This window comes from Mirounga angustirostris, unplaced genomic scaffold (assembly GCF_029215605.1).
Source record: "Mirounga angustirostris isolate CCGP_5_RB_7025 unplaced genomic scaffold, mMirAng1.0.hap1 SCAF_5, whole genome shotgun sequence".
NCBI classification, from domain to species: Eukaryota; Metazoa; Chordata; class Mammalia; order Carnivora; family Phocidae; genus Mirounga; species Mirounga angustirostris.
Genome location: NW_026991713.1, coordinates 156713218 through 156730366, shown reverse-complemented (window position 1 = coordinate 156730366; position 17149 = coordinate 156713218). Strand labels below are relative to the sequence as shown.

General features: G+C 41.7%; 2 protein-coding genes across 2 annotated transcripts in view; both read right to left on the bottom strand.

Annotated features, from left to right (window-relative positions):
- LOC123840994 (phospholipid-transporting ATPase ABCA3-like) overlaps positions 1 to 8884 on the bottom strand; it is a 157206-nt gene extending 148322 nt beyond the window's left edge. Inside the window, exon 1 of the mRNA XM_064590317.1 lies at positions 8722 to 8884. Within this exon, the coding sequence (XP_064446387.1) occupies positions 8722 to 8884 (163 nt within the window). The remainder of the gene's footprint in view (positions 1 to 8721) is intronic.
- Positions 8885 to 11427: 2543 nt separating this feature from the next.
- Positions 11428 to 17149, bottom strand: part of LOC123840983 (phospholipid-transporting ATPase ABCA3-like) — a 172070-nt gene continuing 166348 nt past the window's right edge. The window contains exons 30-31 of the mRNA XM_064590316.1: positions 12068 to 12141; positions 11428 to 11665 (exon numbers count right to left, since the gene is read on the bottom strand). Coding sequence (XP_064446386.1) covers positions 11543 to 11665; positions 12068 to 12141 — 197 coding nt within the window. The 3' untranslated portion in view covers positions 11428 to 11542. The remainder of the gene's footprint in view (positions 11666 to 12067; positions 12142 to 17149) is intronic.

Genomic DNA, 17149 nt, shown 5'->3' with positions numbered 1-17149 from the left:
ATCTTTGATACCAGATGAAGGTATCCCATATTACAAATGCCTACAGGTGCCTAATATAAGAAAATAAATCCTCTCTGAAAAAAAAAAAAATATCCTGGAGAGTTAGCTATTCCTCCAATTTTTCTGCATGTAATATCTGGTACTCCTTACATCTGGGGTGGAGTTATCTGGACCAAAATTTAAAATACCTATGCTTACCATTTTCAAGGCAAAAAACATAGAACGTTTACAAATTCCACAAAAGGACATTAGATTAGGATTTCAAGGGTTGGAGGAAGAAGGTCTCCTAGACCTAAGCATAAAAGCTAAACCATAAAATACAAGAAAATAGATAGGAGAATATCTTTGTGGCCTTGGACACACAGAAATTTCCTAAAGTGAATGAAAAAATTACAAGCCATAAAAAAGGGCTTCATCAAAATTTAAATTTCTGCTAATCAAAAAATACCATTGTGAAAATAAGAAGGAAAGCCGCAGAAGGGAATAAAACATTTCTAACACATTTACCTAATAAAAGACTTATATCCAGAATATATAAAGCATTGCCACAAGCCAGTAATAAAAATATGACAACCCAAATTTTTAAAAATTGGAAAGACTTTAGAAAGACATTTAAAAAAATATGAGACATCAAGATAGTGACCTAAGTCATTCTCAACATCATTCTTCCTTCAAGAAGACCAGCTAGTAACTATCCATAGACAAGACACCATTATGAAAACCCCAGAACCAGGCTGACCTGTGTGGGTGGCCCCATCTGGCCAGAGAGCCCAGTGGACAGTTCTATCTGATTCAGATCCAAAGCTAATGAGCCCTACTGGCCATGGAGCCTATCCTATGACCCCATCCATGAAAGGAAGCAAACTGGTTCAGCCACTATGGAATGCAGTATGAACATTTCTCAAATAATTAAAAATAGATCTACCATACGACACTACAATTCCACTTCTGGATATTTATCCAAAGGAAATGAAATCACTATCTCAGAAACACATCTGTACTGCCATGTTCATTGCAGCAATATTCACAAAAGCCATGGAAACAACCTAAGTGTCCATCAACAGATGAATGAAGAAAATATGATATGTAAAAACACTCTATCTTCAAAAAAAGAGAAAATACGGCACGTATATGCAATGGAATATGATTCAGCCATAAAAAGGAAATACAATAATGATATCTACAATATGGATAATACTTGAGGGCATTAGGGTAAGTAAAATAAGAGACAGAAATACAAATACTGTATGATCTCACTTATATGTGGAATCTGAAAAAGTAGAATTTAGATTGGTGAGTGCTTAGACAAGGGATGGGAATGAGGGAAATAGGTGAAAATGGTCAAAAAGTACAAACTTCCAGTTAGAAAATGAGGAACCATTACATCTGGGGATGTAATGTACAGCATGGTGACTATAGTTCATAATATTGTATTATATATTTGAAAGTTGCTGAGGGAATAAATCTAAAAGCTCTCAACACACAAAAAACTGTAACTATGTGAGGTGATGTGTTAACTAAGTTTATTGTGGTAATCATTTACAATATAAACATATGTCAGATCATCCCACTGTACACCTTAAACTTATACAATGTTTTATGTCAAGTATATACATTAAATCTGGAGAGGGGAAGATGTATATATTGCCAAAAAGCACAGAAAACTGATTTTAAAATGGACTAAAGTCCTTAACATACAGCTCACCATAGAAAGCATACAGATGACAAGCATATGAAGGGAGATGAACCATGAGAGACTATGGACTCCGAGAAACAAACTGAGCGTTTTAGAGGGGAGGGGGATGGGGGATGGGTTAGCCTGGTGATGGGTATTAAGGAGGGCACATATTGCATGGAGCACTGGGTGTTACACGAAAACAATGAATCATGGAATGCTACATCAAAAACTAATGATGTACTGTATGGGGACTAACATAATAAAATAAAATAAAAATTTTAAAAAAGCATATGAAAAAAATGTTCCATATCATTTATCATTCAGTAAATGCAAATTAAAATAACAATGAGATACCACTACACATCTATCAGAACCAAAATCCATAGCACTAATGATACCAAATGTGAAAAGTATATAGAGCAAGAGAAACTCTCATTCATTGCTAGTGGGAATGTTAAATATGTAACCACTTTGGAATGGAAGAGAATTTGGCAGTTTTCTACAAAACTCAACATACTCTTACCATACAGTCCAGCAATTACAGTCCTTGGTATTTACACAAAGGAGCTGAAAAACATATGTCCATACAAAAACTTTCACAGGGATGCTTATAGCAGCTTTACTCATAATTTACAAAACTTATGAGCAACCAAGATATCTTTCAGTAGATGAATGGATAAATACACTGTAGTATACCCAGACAACAGAATATTATTCAGTGCTAAAAAGAAACGAGGTATCAAGCCATGAAACGACATGGAAAAACCTTAAATGCATAATGCTAAATGAAAGAAGCCAATCTGGAAAGGCTACATACTATATGATTCCAACTATATGACATTCAAGAAAAAGCAACACTATAGACACAGGATAAAAAGATCAGTGGTTCCTACGGTTTGGGGGTGGAGGGAACAGGAATGAATAGATGGAGCCCAAAGAATTTTTAGGAAAGTGAAATTATTCTATATAGACACTATACCAGTGGATACATGTCATTATATACAACCAACCCATAGAATGTATAACAGCAAAAGTGAACCCTAATGTAAACCATGGACTTTGGATGATAATGATGTGTAGGTGTAAGATTCATCAATTTTAACAAACATTACACCCTGGTGAGGGAGTGGTGTGAGGGAAGCTACACATGCATGCGGGTTGTGGGTATATGGGAAATCGCTACACCTTTCCTCAATTTTGCTGTGAACCTAAAACTGCTCTTGAAAAAAATAAAATATTAACAAAAAAGCACAGGAAAAACTTCTCAACATCGTAAGTCATCAGCGAAGTACAAATAAAACCAAAATGAGATACCTCAACATACACACTAAAAAGACAACACGTAACATTTGAGAAGATGCAAAGCAAAAAGTCTCATCAATTACTGGTGGAAGTACAAAATGATACACATACCTCGGAAAGCCTCAGCAGTTTCTTTTTTTAATTGTTATTTATTTTTTAAATTCCAGTTCAATTAACACAGTGTTATATTAGTTTCAGGTGTACAATATAGTGATTCAGCAATTGTATACATTACTCAGTGCTCATTATGATAAGCGTGCTCTTAATCTCCATTATCTTTTTCACCCTGCTCCCCAACCACCTCCCCTCTGGTAACCACCAGTTAGTTCCCTATAGTCAAGAGCCTTTTTTAGTTTATCTCTTTTTTTCTTTATTCATTTGTTTCTTAAATTCCACATATGAGTGAAATCATATGGTATTTGTCTTCTCTGACTGACTTCACTTAGCATTATACTCTCTAGCTCTATCCATGTCACTGCAAATGGCCAGATTTTCATTCTTTTCTACGGCTGAGTAATATTCCATCATATATATATACATATATCTCACATCTTCTTTATCCTTTCATCTATCAACGGACACTTGGAGTGCTCCCATAAGTTGGCTATGGCAAACAATGCTGCAGTAAACATGGGTGCATATATCTTTCCAAATTAATGTTTTCATTTTCTTTGAATAAATACCCAGTAGTGGAATTACTGGATCATTATGATAATTCCATTTTTATTTTTTTAAGTTTTTTTTTTAAGTTTTAATTTAAATTCCAGTTAGTTAAGATACAGTGTAATATTAATTTCAGGTGTACAATAGTGATTCAACAATTGTATAGAACACCCAGTGATCATCACAACAACTGCACTCCTTAATCCCTATCACCTATTTAACCCATCCCCCCACCCACCTCCCCTTCAGTAACCCTCAGTTTGTTCTCTATAGTTAAGAGTCTGTTTCTTGGTTTGCCTCTTTTCCCCTTTGCTTGTTCGTTCTTAAATTTCACATATGAGTGGGGGCGCCTGGGTGGCTCAGTCAGTTGAGCATCCAACTCTTGGTTTTGGCTCGAGTCATGATCTCAGGATCCTGAGAATTGAGCCCTGTGTTGGGCTCAGCATGGAGTCTACTTGTCCCTTTCCCTCTGCTCCTCACCCCCCCACCCACTCTCTCGCTCTCTCTCAAATAGATATGGTATTTGTCTTTCTCTTATTTTACTTAGCATAATACTCTCTAGCTCCAACCATATCATTGCAAATGGCTAGATTTCATTCTTTTTTATGGCTGAGTAATATACCAGTGTGTGTGTGTGTGTGTGTGTGTGTGTGTACGTACCACTTCTTTATCCATTCATCAGTTGATGAACATTTTGGCTCTTTCTATAGTTTGGCTATTGTAGATAATGCTGTTGTAAACATCAGGGTGCATGTACCCCTTTGAATTAGTACTCTTGTGCCCTTTGGGTAAATACTTAGTAGTGCAATTGATGGATCAAAAGGATAGTTCTATTTTTAACTTTCTGAGTCACCTCCATACTGTTTCCAGTGTGGTTGCACCAGTTTACATTCCCACTAACAGTGCAAGAGGATTCCCCTTTCTCCACATCCTCACCAATACCTATTGTTTCTTGTGTGGGTAATTTTAGCCATTCTGACAGGTGTGAGGTGATATCTCATCATAGTTTTGATTTGCATTTCCCTGATGATGAGTGATGTTGAGCATCTTTTCATGTGTCTGTTGGCAAACTAGATGTCTTCTCTGGAGAAATGTCTGTTCATGTCTTCTGCCCATTTTTCAATTGTATTATTTGTTGTTTGGGTGTTGAGTTGTATCAGTTCTTTATATATTTTGGATATTAACCCTTTATTGGATTTGATATTTGCAAATATGCTCTCCCATTCCATAAATTACCTTTTAGTTTTATTGTTTCCTTCACTGTGCAGAAGCTTTATATTTTGATGTAGTCCCAATAGTTTATTTTTGCTTTTATTTCCCTTGCCTCAGGAGACATACCTATAAAAATGTTGTTAGCAGCCAATGTTAGAGACCTTACTGTCTGTGCTCTCTTCTAGGATATTTATGGTTTCAGGTCTCACGTTTAGGTCTTTATTTGATTTTGAATTTATTTTTGTGTGTGGTGAAAGACCATGTTCCAGTTTCATTCTTTTACATGTAGCTGACCAGTTTTTCCAACAACATTTGTTGAAGAGACTGTCTTTTTCCCATTGGATAGTCTTCCCTCCTTTTTCAAAGATTAATTCACCATATAGTGGTGGGTTTCTTTCTGGGTTTTCTATTCTGTTCCATTGCTCTATGTGTCTATTTTTGTGCCAGTACCATACTGTTTCATGATAGCTTTGCAATATAACTTGAAGTCTGGAATTGTGGTATCTCCAGCTTTGCTTTTTCTTTTTCAAAACAGCTTTGGCTGTTTGGGCTTTTTGGTCTAGTTGTGAAAAATCCTGTTGGTATTTTGATAGGGATTTTATTAAATCTGTAGATTGCTTTTGGTAGTATGGACATTTTAACAATAGTTGTTCTTCCAGTCCATGAGCATGGAATGTCTTTTCATTTCTTTGTGTTCTCTTCAACTCTGTCATTAGTGTCTTACAGTCTTCAGAGTGCAGGTCTTTCACCTCTTTGATTAGGTTTATTTCTAGGTATCCATCTAATTTAATTTTTCTACAAAATTGATAAACATCTAGCCAGACTTAACAATAAGACAAGAAAAAGGGCCCAAATAAATAAAATTACAAATAAGAGAGAAAGAACAACCAACACTACAAAAATAAGAATTATAAGAAAATATTAAGAAAAATTATATGTCAACAAACTGGACAACCTAAAAGGGATACCTAAAAACATATAACCTCCAAAACTGAATTAAGAAAAAAACAGAACCAATTTGAACCAATTGCCAGCAATGAAAGTGAATCAGTAATCAAAAAACTCTCAACAATTTACAATTGCACCAAAGACAATAAAATACCTAATGGTCCAAGAACTTTTTTCTCTTGCTCCAAGGACTAGAGAACAACACCTAAGCCTAAAAAGACAGAGGCCAGTTCTTTCCCTTTATCCTTTCTAGGATAAAACAACAGATATGAAGTTATGCACAAAGAGGAAAAGCAGTTTCCCAGTGTCCTGTCAACCCACCTCCTTCACTATTCCCCAGATAGATATGGAAGAATCTTAGGGCAGAAGAGGTCTGACTCCAAAAGAGCCTAGTGAGGAAACCACCTTACCCTCAATATTCTGTCCCTTGTTACAATGAAAAACAATCAGAGACCAGCCTTGGAAATTCCCTGAGCAGACAAAACCAGTTTAAACATACAAAGCTTAATTTAGCTAGGCTAACGGAACCTCACTCACTTCTTGCTTATGCCTCTGGAAATCATATGCAAAACTTAAAACTGTTTCCCAAAATTTTTATGATAACCACTAGCCATTTCCTATCATTTAAGATATTCTAATACCATAACAAATCACTATGAAGAATAAACAGTCATTGCCTTCTCACACTATAAGCTGCTTTATGACAATTAATCCAATCACTCCATGTTTTGCTTTGAGTGCTCATAGTTCATGAACTGTCTTTTTGGTGTATGCACAAAACTTTTAGTAATTACTACTTCAGTGATTCATTGGTTTTACCTCTACTATTTCTGAACTTTTAACACCCTAAATACCAAATGCACTGCCACTCCTGTCCATCCCAAACTTGGATGCAACACTGAGGTGGGAGGGAAAGGAGGAGGAAGTTGAAGGGACATGAACCTGGTGGGCCAAAAACTTTTAGGGCAACCTATTGATGTGTGGGCTCTCAAAAAACAAATGGAGTTACTGAAAATTAAGCCATTACACTGCTTACAGTCCTAAAGTCTTAGAATGAGACTTAGACTCACTACAGTTTATTGCCTTTTCTGAAAAGCACTGAGCTGTTCTGAATGAAACACAGCAGCTTTCTTAATTCTGCTAAAACAGAGGTACCTTTCCTTTTAAATCTTCTGCCTACTTTGCATAAAATGAGGGGACCAAGATGGCTTGAATGTTCCTCTGAGCTGGACTAATACTATACATATGGCTCTCCCTGGTTCTAGGTCCTGACCACCCTTTCCTCTGGGCATCTGCTTTAGAAAACCTTTAATTAAACATCCTTTCTCTGTTTAAAACATATATAACTCTTTTTACAAGCCTCTTTTCTGTTTTACAACCCCAAACTCTCTTTCTGAAGGGCCTGGGAGTCATCCTTTGACATGTAATCCTCAAGGAAGATAGCACCCCTATTCCCAGTCTCTGTGGGAGGGTAGGAGCTAGCTTCTAACAGGCACCAACAGCAAACACACACGGCCTAATCACAGAGAACCAGTGAGCGAACTTCAGGAAGTTACTCAAGGTGTTCTACTGGTCAACCTCCCCTCTACAGTCCTCCAGCACATTCCCACTGTCTCACTCAGCCCTCAAACACCTTCCCATCCTTTGTCTCAGCAGAACTGAGCTCAGACTGAGTTCTGGCCTGTCTTCCCAGTTCCTAGAACCGTGCATAAAGTCTTCCTTGCCTGTTTAACTTAGTTCAGTGCAATTTCCGCCTCGGCAGAGGAGAACAAAGACACTGGAGCTTCCTGCAGCACTTAACTTCCATACCCCTTCCTCTATTTCTTGAACGTTTACTACCTCCTGTCAGTTGAAATATTCTAATCACCCTCAGAGATGGGTACAAATAGTAGTATCCAGCTTCTTTTACAGGAGGATACTGAGGCTTAGTGAAATCAAGCAATTTACATTAGGTCATTGCTATAATCTGAATGTCGGTGTCCTCCTCTTCTCCCCAAGTTCGTGTGTGAAAATCCTGACCCCAATGTGATGGTATCACCATGAGGGACACGCAGCATGTGATGAGGTCATGAGGATGGAGCCCTGATGAGTGGGATTAGTGCCCTTATGACACAGGCCCCAGAGAGCTCCCTTGCTGCCTCCACCATGTGAAGGACACGTTGAGAAGACGCCTGTCTGTGAATCAGAAATCAGGCTCTCACCACACACTGAATCTGCATGGAGCTTTGATCGGAGACTTCCCAGCCTCCAGAACTGTGAGAAATACACTGGTTGTTTTTAAGTCACCCAGCCTACAGTATTCTGTTACGGCGGCCCCAGCTGACTGGGACAGTCACATAGCAAATAAATTCTGGCCTCCGCAGGCCTAGACCCACAACACGTGCCTCCAGAGCCCTGGCTTTCAAATACCTGGCACAGCCCAAATAAAAGTTTAATTTGCTCTCGTTAGCTCCCGTGTGTGTTTCAGGGTCCAGAGAACGGTCCTTTACTTCCTGTGCTTGTTTTGGTGTTTTTGAGGGGGAGGGCACTTTCTCCTCCCTCGGAAGCCCTGGATGCATTCCCCAGAGCAGGGGGACCCGGAGAGGAAAAGGATGGGAGTGAGGTCCAGCGAGGGACACGCAAAACACAGGACGGAGGGTCAACACTGGGTGTGCGGCCCCTGACAGTCGACAGGGACGTACAGGTAATATTATAATATGTATATCACGTCCAGGGGGGGCTGGGTATCGTTTTGGAGGGAGCAGAGAGGGCTGTGGACGGTTCCAGTGCATGTGGGGGCCTGGGGGTCTCGTGCGGGGTTCGCACTTACGGGCTCTGCGCTCAGAGTGCGGCCTCCGGGGGGCAGTCCACGGAGCACCCTCCGCCTCCCCGGGGGAGTCTGCGGAGAAGACACCGGGGCGGGGAAGTCCCACACTCACCGCTCAGGCCTCGTAACCGCCACGGCCACACCTCCACCTCCACCTCCACCTGTGAGGGACCCGCGTCACCCGCGGCGCGGGGCCTGCTCCCAACGGCTTCCCCAGTCGCCCCGCGGCTGAGCGCGGGAGCGGCCCCGCCACCTCGCGCCCCTTCCTCGCGCATGCGCGCGCGCCCAGGCCCACCCGGCCCCGGGACACCTCAGAGCGTGAGGCCTCCCTAAACTCTTCCCTCGCGTACTGCCCGAGGCCCCACCGCCCTGAGGGCCCTACGTCGGGCCGTTCGCTTGCTCCCAGGCTCTTTGCCTCTGCACCCCACTGGACGACCCGACCATTCTCCATCTGTCGCTGGCTCCCCTCTCCCTCCTGTGTCGCGGTCGCCCTCAGCGGGCCAGTAGCTGGTGGCAGGGGGTGGGAGGAGATTCAGCGGCCGCCGCGCTCCACGGTCTGTGGGGGTCAACAGATAACTTGCAGAGGCGCAGGCACAGGGGCCCGCAGCCCTGCTCCGGGGGCCACTCAGAGCCCCAGACGCGCGGCGACCCGGTGGCATGCGCCGCCTCTGCCCGTGGGCGCTCAGCGCGTGGAGACCCCCACTGCGTCCTCTGCACCGCTGCCCTGACCCGCCAGCCACTCAGTGGGCCTCACCCCCGGACCCCTCTCATGCTGCTCCAGTCCACTGATGGTCGCTTCTCTTGGCGGACCTCCGCCCCAGCCAATACGCACCTCCACGGTAGCGTAATGGTTGGAAGCCCAGGGTCTGGATTCTATCGGAGGGCAAACCTCTTCCCTACTGGACCAGGTGTCGGGTTCTGGCCTCTCAGGGCTAAACGGAGCTGGGCTCTCGAGCTGTCGGGTTCAGCTTTGTCAGGAGAGCGTGCTGCATGGACCCTGCAGGACCAAGGGCTGCTGGTCCAGGTTCGGGTGTTTTCTCTTGATTTTTCTTACTACCACCTTGCTGCTGCCAGCAGCAGGTGTGGAGGACGTTTCGCGGCATTCACCCTACACCCCCACGCCCGTTAACCGTGGATGCTCAGTGACTCTCGCAGGTGCCCCTTCCTAGCACCAGCCTGCCAACAAGCACAGAAAAGTTTCCTGCTTGCTAGATCCAGCCGGTTCCCTGTTGGCCAGCCTAGGCGGCCTGTACCCTATGGGGCATTTCCTGTTTCTCAGCAGGTGTGGGACAGCCTCGACCCAAGGCCAGGGAACTTCCCACCAACTTTACCTTCTCCAAGATGATCTGAATCCCAGCCTTGGGGAGGAGTCCTCTTCCAAGTTTGTTTCTTCCTTGGGTAATTTCTCTCAGCCATAGTGTATTCTTGAGCATTCTCTGTACTTTCTTATGGCTAACCCCCTGTTATAGTTAATAATTCTTTTAACTTTTCCCGTTCACGTTCAAATTGCTGTGTGGTTTCCTGGCTCCTAATGGGGATATTGACAGATGTTCCTGCTTGCTTGCTGGGTGACCCTGGGTGAAATCTCTTTACCCCTCTGAGCCTCCATGTACAATGAGGATAATAGCAGCACTACCTAGCCTAGTGGTTTGTAGTAGGATTAAATGATGCAATGCAGTGAAGTGCTTAGTAGAGGAATGTACCCTTTGTTGTTGTTTCTTGGGAGAAGAGGTGGGTTGAGAAATAGGGAGGGACAGTGAAAAAGACTACCTGACTAAAGGAATTTTTTTAAAGGATCAGTAATAAAGCCAAGTGGTGATGAGATGCAACTAAATAAAATAATAAAATAAATTTAAATTAATAAAATGAGTTTTCTCTCCTTTTTTAGAGATGGCCAGCCTGGGAAACAAATTTTGCGGTTACTGAAATCACATGGCAGAGATCTATGGGTAATATTGGTGGGAACCCACAGAAAGTTATATTACAGCTAAAAACAATAAAACAATAGTTTCTGGATATCACTTTATTACAATATCCAATTGAGGATATAAAAACCATCACCCCCAAACCACCTCAAAATAGAACAGCTTCAGTGACTCTTTCCATCTTGTAATTTCAGGAGGATCATCCTCCTTGTCTGCTTATCTGCCCATGAATCTAGAGAAGTGATTAGATTTCTCATGCTTTTTTATGGGGGACTCCATGGGCCCAAACAAGATTCAGAAGAACTGTCTCCCTCTATACCTTTTTTCTCCTTTGTTTTAATCAGAGAATTGGGCAAGAGTAGAAAAGTAAACACACTATTTTTAAAGAATGTTTTTGCTTCCTTTCTTGGACTCTAAATATTCTTGGAGCAAAAGTTCTCTTCAAATGTAGACAAATGTAGAATCTTGTTTTGAATTTTGGAAATAATCCAACTTATCACCATAAACTCTGACACTGATTTTAATTTGACTCTTTTTGTTATAAAATTGGTGTGTGTGTGTGCACATGCATATTCATGGGAAAGATGATTTTCCCCCCCAGGCTTTATGATCTTCTTACATATAATTCAGTTGCTAAAACATAAAGCTTTTGCTCTTCAGGCTGTCCCATCTGACAGCCCCATCATTTCTGGATGTTTCTGTTCATTCAAAATACTCAGGAATAAGTCTTTGTCTCCACCCTGATAAATGCTGCTCTTACATGTTTCTAGCATAAAAAAAAAAAACAGGAATTTTAGATTTGCACAAGCCATCCAGGTAAATCTACAAAGAACTGACATATGGTCTCCTTTGGGGGAACTCTTTATTACATAAGTAAATACACACATATATATATATCAAGATATACACACACAGAAATGCCCCTCTATGTATCCAGGTGTAGTAGAGAGTACTAAGGAATACATAGTGTCAGTAGTTAGAAGTGAATCTCATTGCACCCTTTTTTTTTCAATCCCCTTCTGTGTTCTCTGGCGTAGCAAAGGTCAGGAAGACTTGTTCCAGCGTTATCTGACTGATGGAATAGTCTTCTAAATTGAATTGCTCTTTAGCTTCCTCCAAAATACCAAACACCTTTAGCAATGACAGGAATAAAAAAAAGTGCAGTTACCATTGCAGCCATCCCTTCTGGCACCCAACCCAGATGAGCCTCTCTACCACTTACTCCAACTCCTACCAAGTTATTGTTTGATGACAAAAAGCACAGATGGGGGAGATGAGAAAATGACAGAATAGATCATTGAGAATCCGCGAGGAAGCAGTTCTCTGTCCCCATTTTCTTGAGGGGGACAAAAACATGGGATTTAGAGGTGGAATTCTGAAGCAATTAAACTCTAGGAACCATTGAAAAGTAACCTAAAGTCTCTGCTCCTTCTATAACATTAGGCTCCCATTCCACGTGACAATCCCAAACACTTCCCATCATTAGTGCTTTCTTAACATGTAACATTAGAAGAGCATGGTTGCTACAATTACCTTTCCCCAGCCATTGTCCTTGCTGGGAATGTAGTAGTTAAGGATCCCTTGATTCTCATGTTTTAATTCACTACCTAGGAAAGGAAAGATAGATGAATAATCTTACAGATTTCATTTTAAAGTTCCAAAATATTGCTACATCAGCTTAATTATACACAATAAAGGGATGAATAAATGTGGAGAATAAAAGAGGGACATCATCCAAAAGCCCACCTCTTTAGTATATGTGACACGGTTAATTCTTTCAGCAGGCTTTAGTCACAAAAAAATTGTTAGCTCATATGCACAATGTAGAAAACTTGAGACTTCTAAAATGCTATTGTTGCCACAAACCAAGTTTTGAGAATATGAACTGGTAGGATTTTCATTCTGGTTGTGTATGCATGTACAGTGTGTTTGCTGGGGAGTAGAGCTTGGCAAGGCTTACTATTCTTCACATGCCCTGTGAAAGAGGAAATCACAAATATAAACCCCCAAAGTCAGGCTGTGTTCTTATTTCTTTTACAGGTGAATAAGAATCCACTGGTGGAATGAGAGGGAAGGGGGGGGGTATCCATTTCAAATTCAGAACAGATAGATGTGTTTCTACTTATCATTGCATATTTGCAAATTATTACTAATTAAATTAATTGGGGTTAAAATTGTTTTAAAATATATGTTAAAGTAATCAAAGAAGTCATGAGAATGAAGTAGGTCTGGGTGCCTGGGTGGCTCAGTCAGTTAAGCATCTGCCTTCGGCTCAGGTCATGATCCCAAAGTCCTGGGATCGAGTCCCACATCGGGCTCCTTGCTCTGCGGGGAGCCTGCTTCTCCCTCTCCTCCCCACTTGTGCTCTCTCTCACCATCTCTGTCTCTCTCTCTCAAATAAATAAATAAAATCTAAAAAAAAAAAAAAAAATGAAGTGGGTCCAATGCCTTGGTAGCCTGTAAGTAAATTGAAACCTAAACCAGAGTAAAATGCACTTGCATCTGAGGAAACGAAACTCAAGAACAGACAACTACAAATAGCCAACTAGGTTTTTGCAAATTAGATAACTGCTTAAGCTATAGCAAACCAAATATTCCCTTGCTTACCCACATGTCTTTTCTATATAAACCTCTCCCTTAGCTCCTGTTTGTGGAGTCCAGTTTATCTTTTAACAGATCTGGTGTCAGAATCAGGGTCCAAAAGTACCCTCCTGCCCAATGGCCCTGGGAGCAAACAGCAAACAGGCATAGGTACTCACTGAGCCCTTTGTGCACACTACTTTTACACTGTGCCTGAAGATTGTGGGAATTCATAGTGCCTGGCTAGAGATTTAATAAACACATGCCTCCCTGGATGAGATTAGTTGAAAAGCAAAGAAGGAGTGTCTGGAAAATTTCGCCCCTTTAATGTATCTGGGCTGAAAACAGATTCTTGTTGCGGCTCAATGCGCTCATCCAGGGAGTAAATGCTCGACTTAGGAGAAACATTTATCTTAGGAGGTCACCCACTCCATGCACTCCATCTGCATGCCCATCATGAGCATAGCTTGTTCTAGTCACATGAAACTCCCTATACCACTGTCCTGACTATTACAGTTTCACATTCCTTCTTGTTTTTCTTCTTCCCTTGTTGTATTGATCACATTCACAATAAAGGTGGAGGCAGAGTCTGTGGTCCTTGATTCCTCATGTTTGTGCCTGAACATTTGAGTAAGTAGTCTCCTAGACTTTATAGGTTCACTTCAGCAGGGACAAACCTTCACCCATCAGCTTGAGGTACTGGACTATTTCTGTGGTAGCTTCCGTGGGCAGGCAATGCTTGTTATCAGGGTCTTGGTTTGGGTGGGTCCAATGCTTGTGCTCTGAGGTGGGGGGAAGAGGAGGGGCTATCTGTGTTCTATGGTTTGATTATCCTACCAACTGAGCTCTGCATTCAAGCAGGGCTACAGGCTGTGTTCCACAGTCTAGTGGTGCCCTTACCGGGTTCTTTAATCACTTCTGGCCAGATGGGGTACAGACTGTGTTCCCTACCAGGGTGGTGCCAGCAGGGGTTTGGACTCCACAATTGGGTAGGGCTAGGGACTAAGCACCATTGCTTTTGTTTGCGGGAGGCCTCAGGCTGTGCTCTCCAACCGGATGGTGCTACCATCTGGTCTCTGTGTTCTAGTGGAGCCACAAGCAAGGCTAAGAGTCAGATAAGGCCTAAGTTGTGCTCTAAAATTATGCAGGGGCTATGACTGTGTCCCAAACCTGGGCAGGACTGCTGGCTGGCCTTTACAATCTAGTAAGCTGCTGGCTGTGTTTCATTGTTGGGTAAAGTCACAGGCTGGGCTACTTTTTAGGGGGGCCTCCAGCTGTCTCCCATAGTTACATGGAGCTAGAGACTGTGCTCCACAGTTGGGCAGGGTCACTGTCTGGGTTCTGTGTTCAGATGGGGCCACGGGCTATGCTCCATGATTATGTGGGGTCCACTGCCTGGGCTCCTTGCCTGGGCGACTCCATAGGCTTTGTTCAGCAATTGCGCAAGGTCACAGTCTAGGATCTGCTTGCTGGTGAGCAGTACCATAGGCTAGGTTCCTAGGCTGTCCAAGATCACTCTGCATGCTCCCTGGTTATGTGGGGCCAGAGACTATACTTAACAGGAGACAGGATGGTTGGTTTGGTTCCCAGTCCAAGCTGACTGTAGAATGAATTCCATAGCTTCCTGGATTCACTGATCAGGCTTCCTGATCAGGTGGGTCATAGGCTATACTCAGCAGTTGAGTGTGGCTGCAGATTTGCTTCTCTCTCCAGGTGGGACTATAGAACAAGCTCCACGGCTGGCACAACTTGTTGGCAGGGAACCCAAATAAGGCAGGCTGCCCACTGAGTTCACTGGTCAGATGGGGTCAATGGCTCAGCTCTGCAGGTGGGCAGAGCTATTGGCTAGAATCTCTGACAAGACAGTGATGAAAGTGCAGCTGTAGGATGGGCTCCTTGGCTTCCTGATTTCTCTGGCCAGACTTCCTTGTTGGGCAGGACTGGAGGCTCTACTCAGCAGTTGGTCAGGACTTTGCATTTACTTCTCTGGGCAGTGGGGCGGTAGGATGGGCTCCACACCTGGCACATCTTGTTGACTGAGAACCCAAATTAGGCAGAAGTACCCTCCGGTTCCCAGGCCACACATAGTACCAGCTCAGCTCTGCAGATGGGCAGAGCCACTGACTGGGATCTCTGCTCCAATGCCAGTACAAGTAGGAATGTGATCTGCCATGGTCTGAGTGCTGGTTGCTTTAAGTACTACCCACCTTCTCTGTTCCTATGTGATCCCCAGTGGTAAAGCTCCTCAGTGATCCCTGTAAGGTGAGACCCAAGTGGGCCTTTCAGAAAGTGTCCAGCAATACTAGAGAACCTGATGTTCACCTTTGGCTCTCTTTTTCCCACTGGAGAAACCATAGGCTTAGGAGGGCATTCTCAGTGTGCCAGCCTGGGGAAAAGGGTGATGCAGTTGGTATGAGCTCCTCCTCTTACCCTTCTAATGCGATCCTTCTCAGTCTCTGTTGTCCAGGAGGCTGCTTTAGCCTCACTCTCATGTTCTGGGATATTCACAATGGTGTCTCATCTATGGATAATTGCTAGTTGTTCTTCTTGTGACTGGGACTGAAGTCAGGAATGACCTATGTTATCATCTTGATGACATCACTCAATATTATAAGTTTCATTCGTGTTGTTTCATATAGTTATAATTCACTCATTTTTTTTCCTTTCTGTACAGCAATCTGGTATATGATTATTTCATAATTTATTTCCATTCATTTATTTTCCATGCTGATAGATTATGGGGTGCTTCTAGTGTCTGAATATTGTGACTATCACTGATTTAAATATTATTTTACTCATCTCAGAGGACAGGTAGATGCAAGTATCTAAGGTATACCTGAAGGTGGAATTTTTGGGCCATTGCTTTTTTTATAATTGGTTGTACCAACTTTGGTTTCATGTCAGAGGTGTGGAAAGTGGGAAAGAGTGTCACTCCCACACTTCAAAAAAGAAAAGGTTGGATAAATTGCAAATTAATGTCTTTTCTTTAACTCATCAGTTCTGTGATTAGGCAAACACTGGACAAACAACTAACACAATATGTGGGGAGAGACAGGCACCTGCAGGGAGAAACAGGATGAAAATATTTGCTTATATAAGGCAGGCATTGATGGACACCATATAGTAAGAAGATTTTGCTAAAATTTTAATATATTGCTAAAAGTTGAATACTGGAGCTAGCATAAAATCATGAAGACCATATTTTTGTTTTTAATCTCTCTTATTCAGTTTGCATTAGTAATGTTTTTTTATATACAGCAGAGAGTTGGAATTTGCTTGTTAGCCAATCTGAAAAAATACTTTTTCATTTAGTTGGAGCTAAGCCTTTTTATTTATTGATTGATTGATAGTACCAATATGTTCTGTAGCAGTTCCCCTATCTTGTTCTATATTTACATGGAAATGGAAATGCATAGATCTACGTATATGCATAAATGAACACACACACACACACACACATGCACAAACACTCCCAGTATGATGGTTGTTTCTACTTCCTGTTATATTTGTAACATACAAAGGTTTGTATTTTTGTTCTAATGAATAACTTCATATTAATATCTTTATACTAATGTCCATAATCCCATTTTTTTGAGATACTGTCTTTTGGTTCCATTTATGAACAACATTCTCTGTGCTAGTAATCTCTCAGTTCCCTCTACCAACATGCAATTTAAAGCAATATTCTATCATTAACAGCTAATACCTAATATATATTCAATAATCATATTTAACTTTCCATATATTCTTTGCCTTCTTTCCCTGTTTTTGATAATTGTATTATACATGTATTTCTAAAATATATATCAAGTATGTGATATTTTATCACACAAATACCCTGTATTTAGCCCTAGTTCTACAGTTACATTTATTCAATGTCCATTAGTTCTTATGCAGAAGCTTCTCCAATCATTTCTTAGTTGATCTGCAATGTTTTTGTTTTTATTTTCTTCAGAAAGGGCTGATGGGAACAATATTCCCCGAGTTCTTATGTGTTCATGACTGTGACTTTTATTTATTTTAAAGATTTTATTT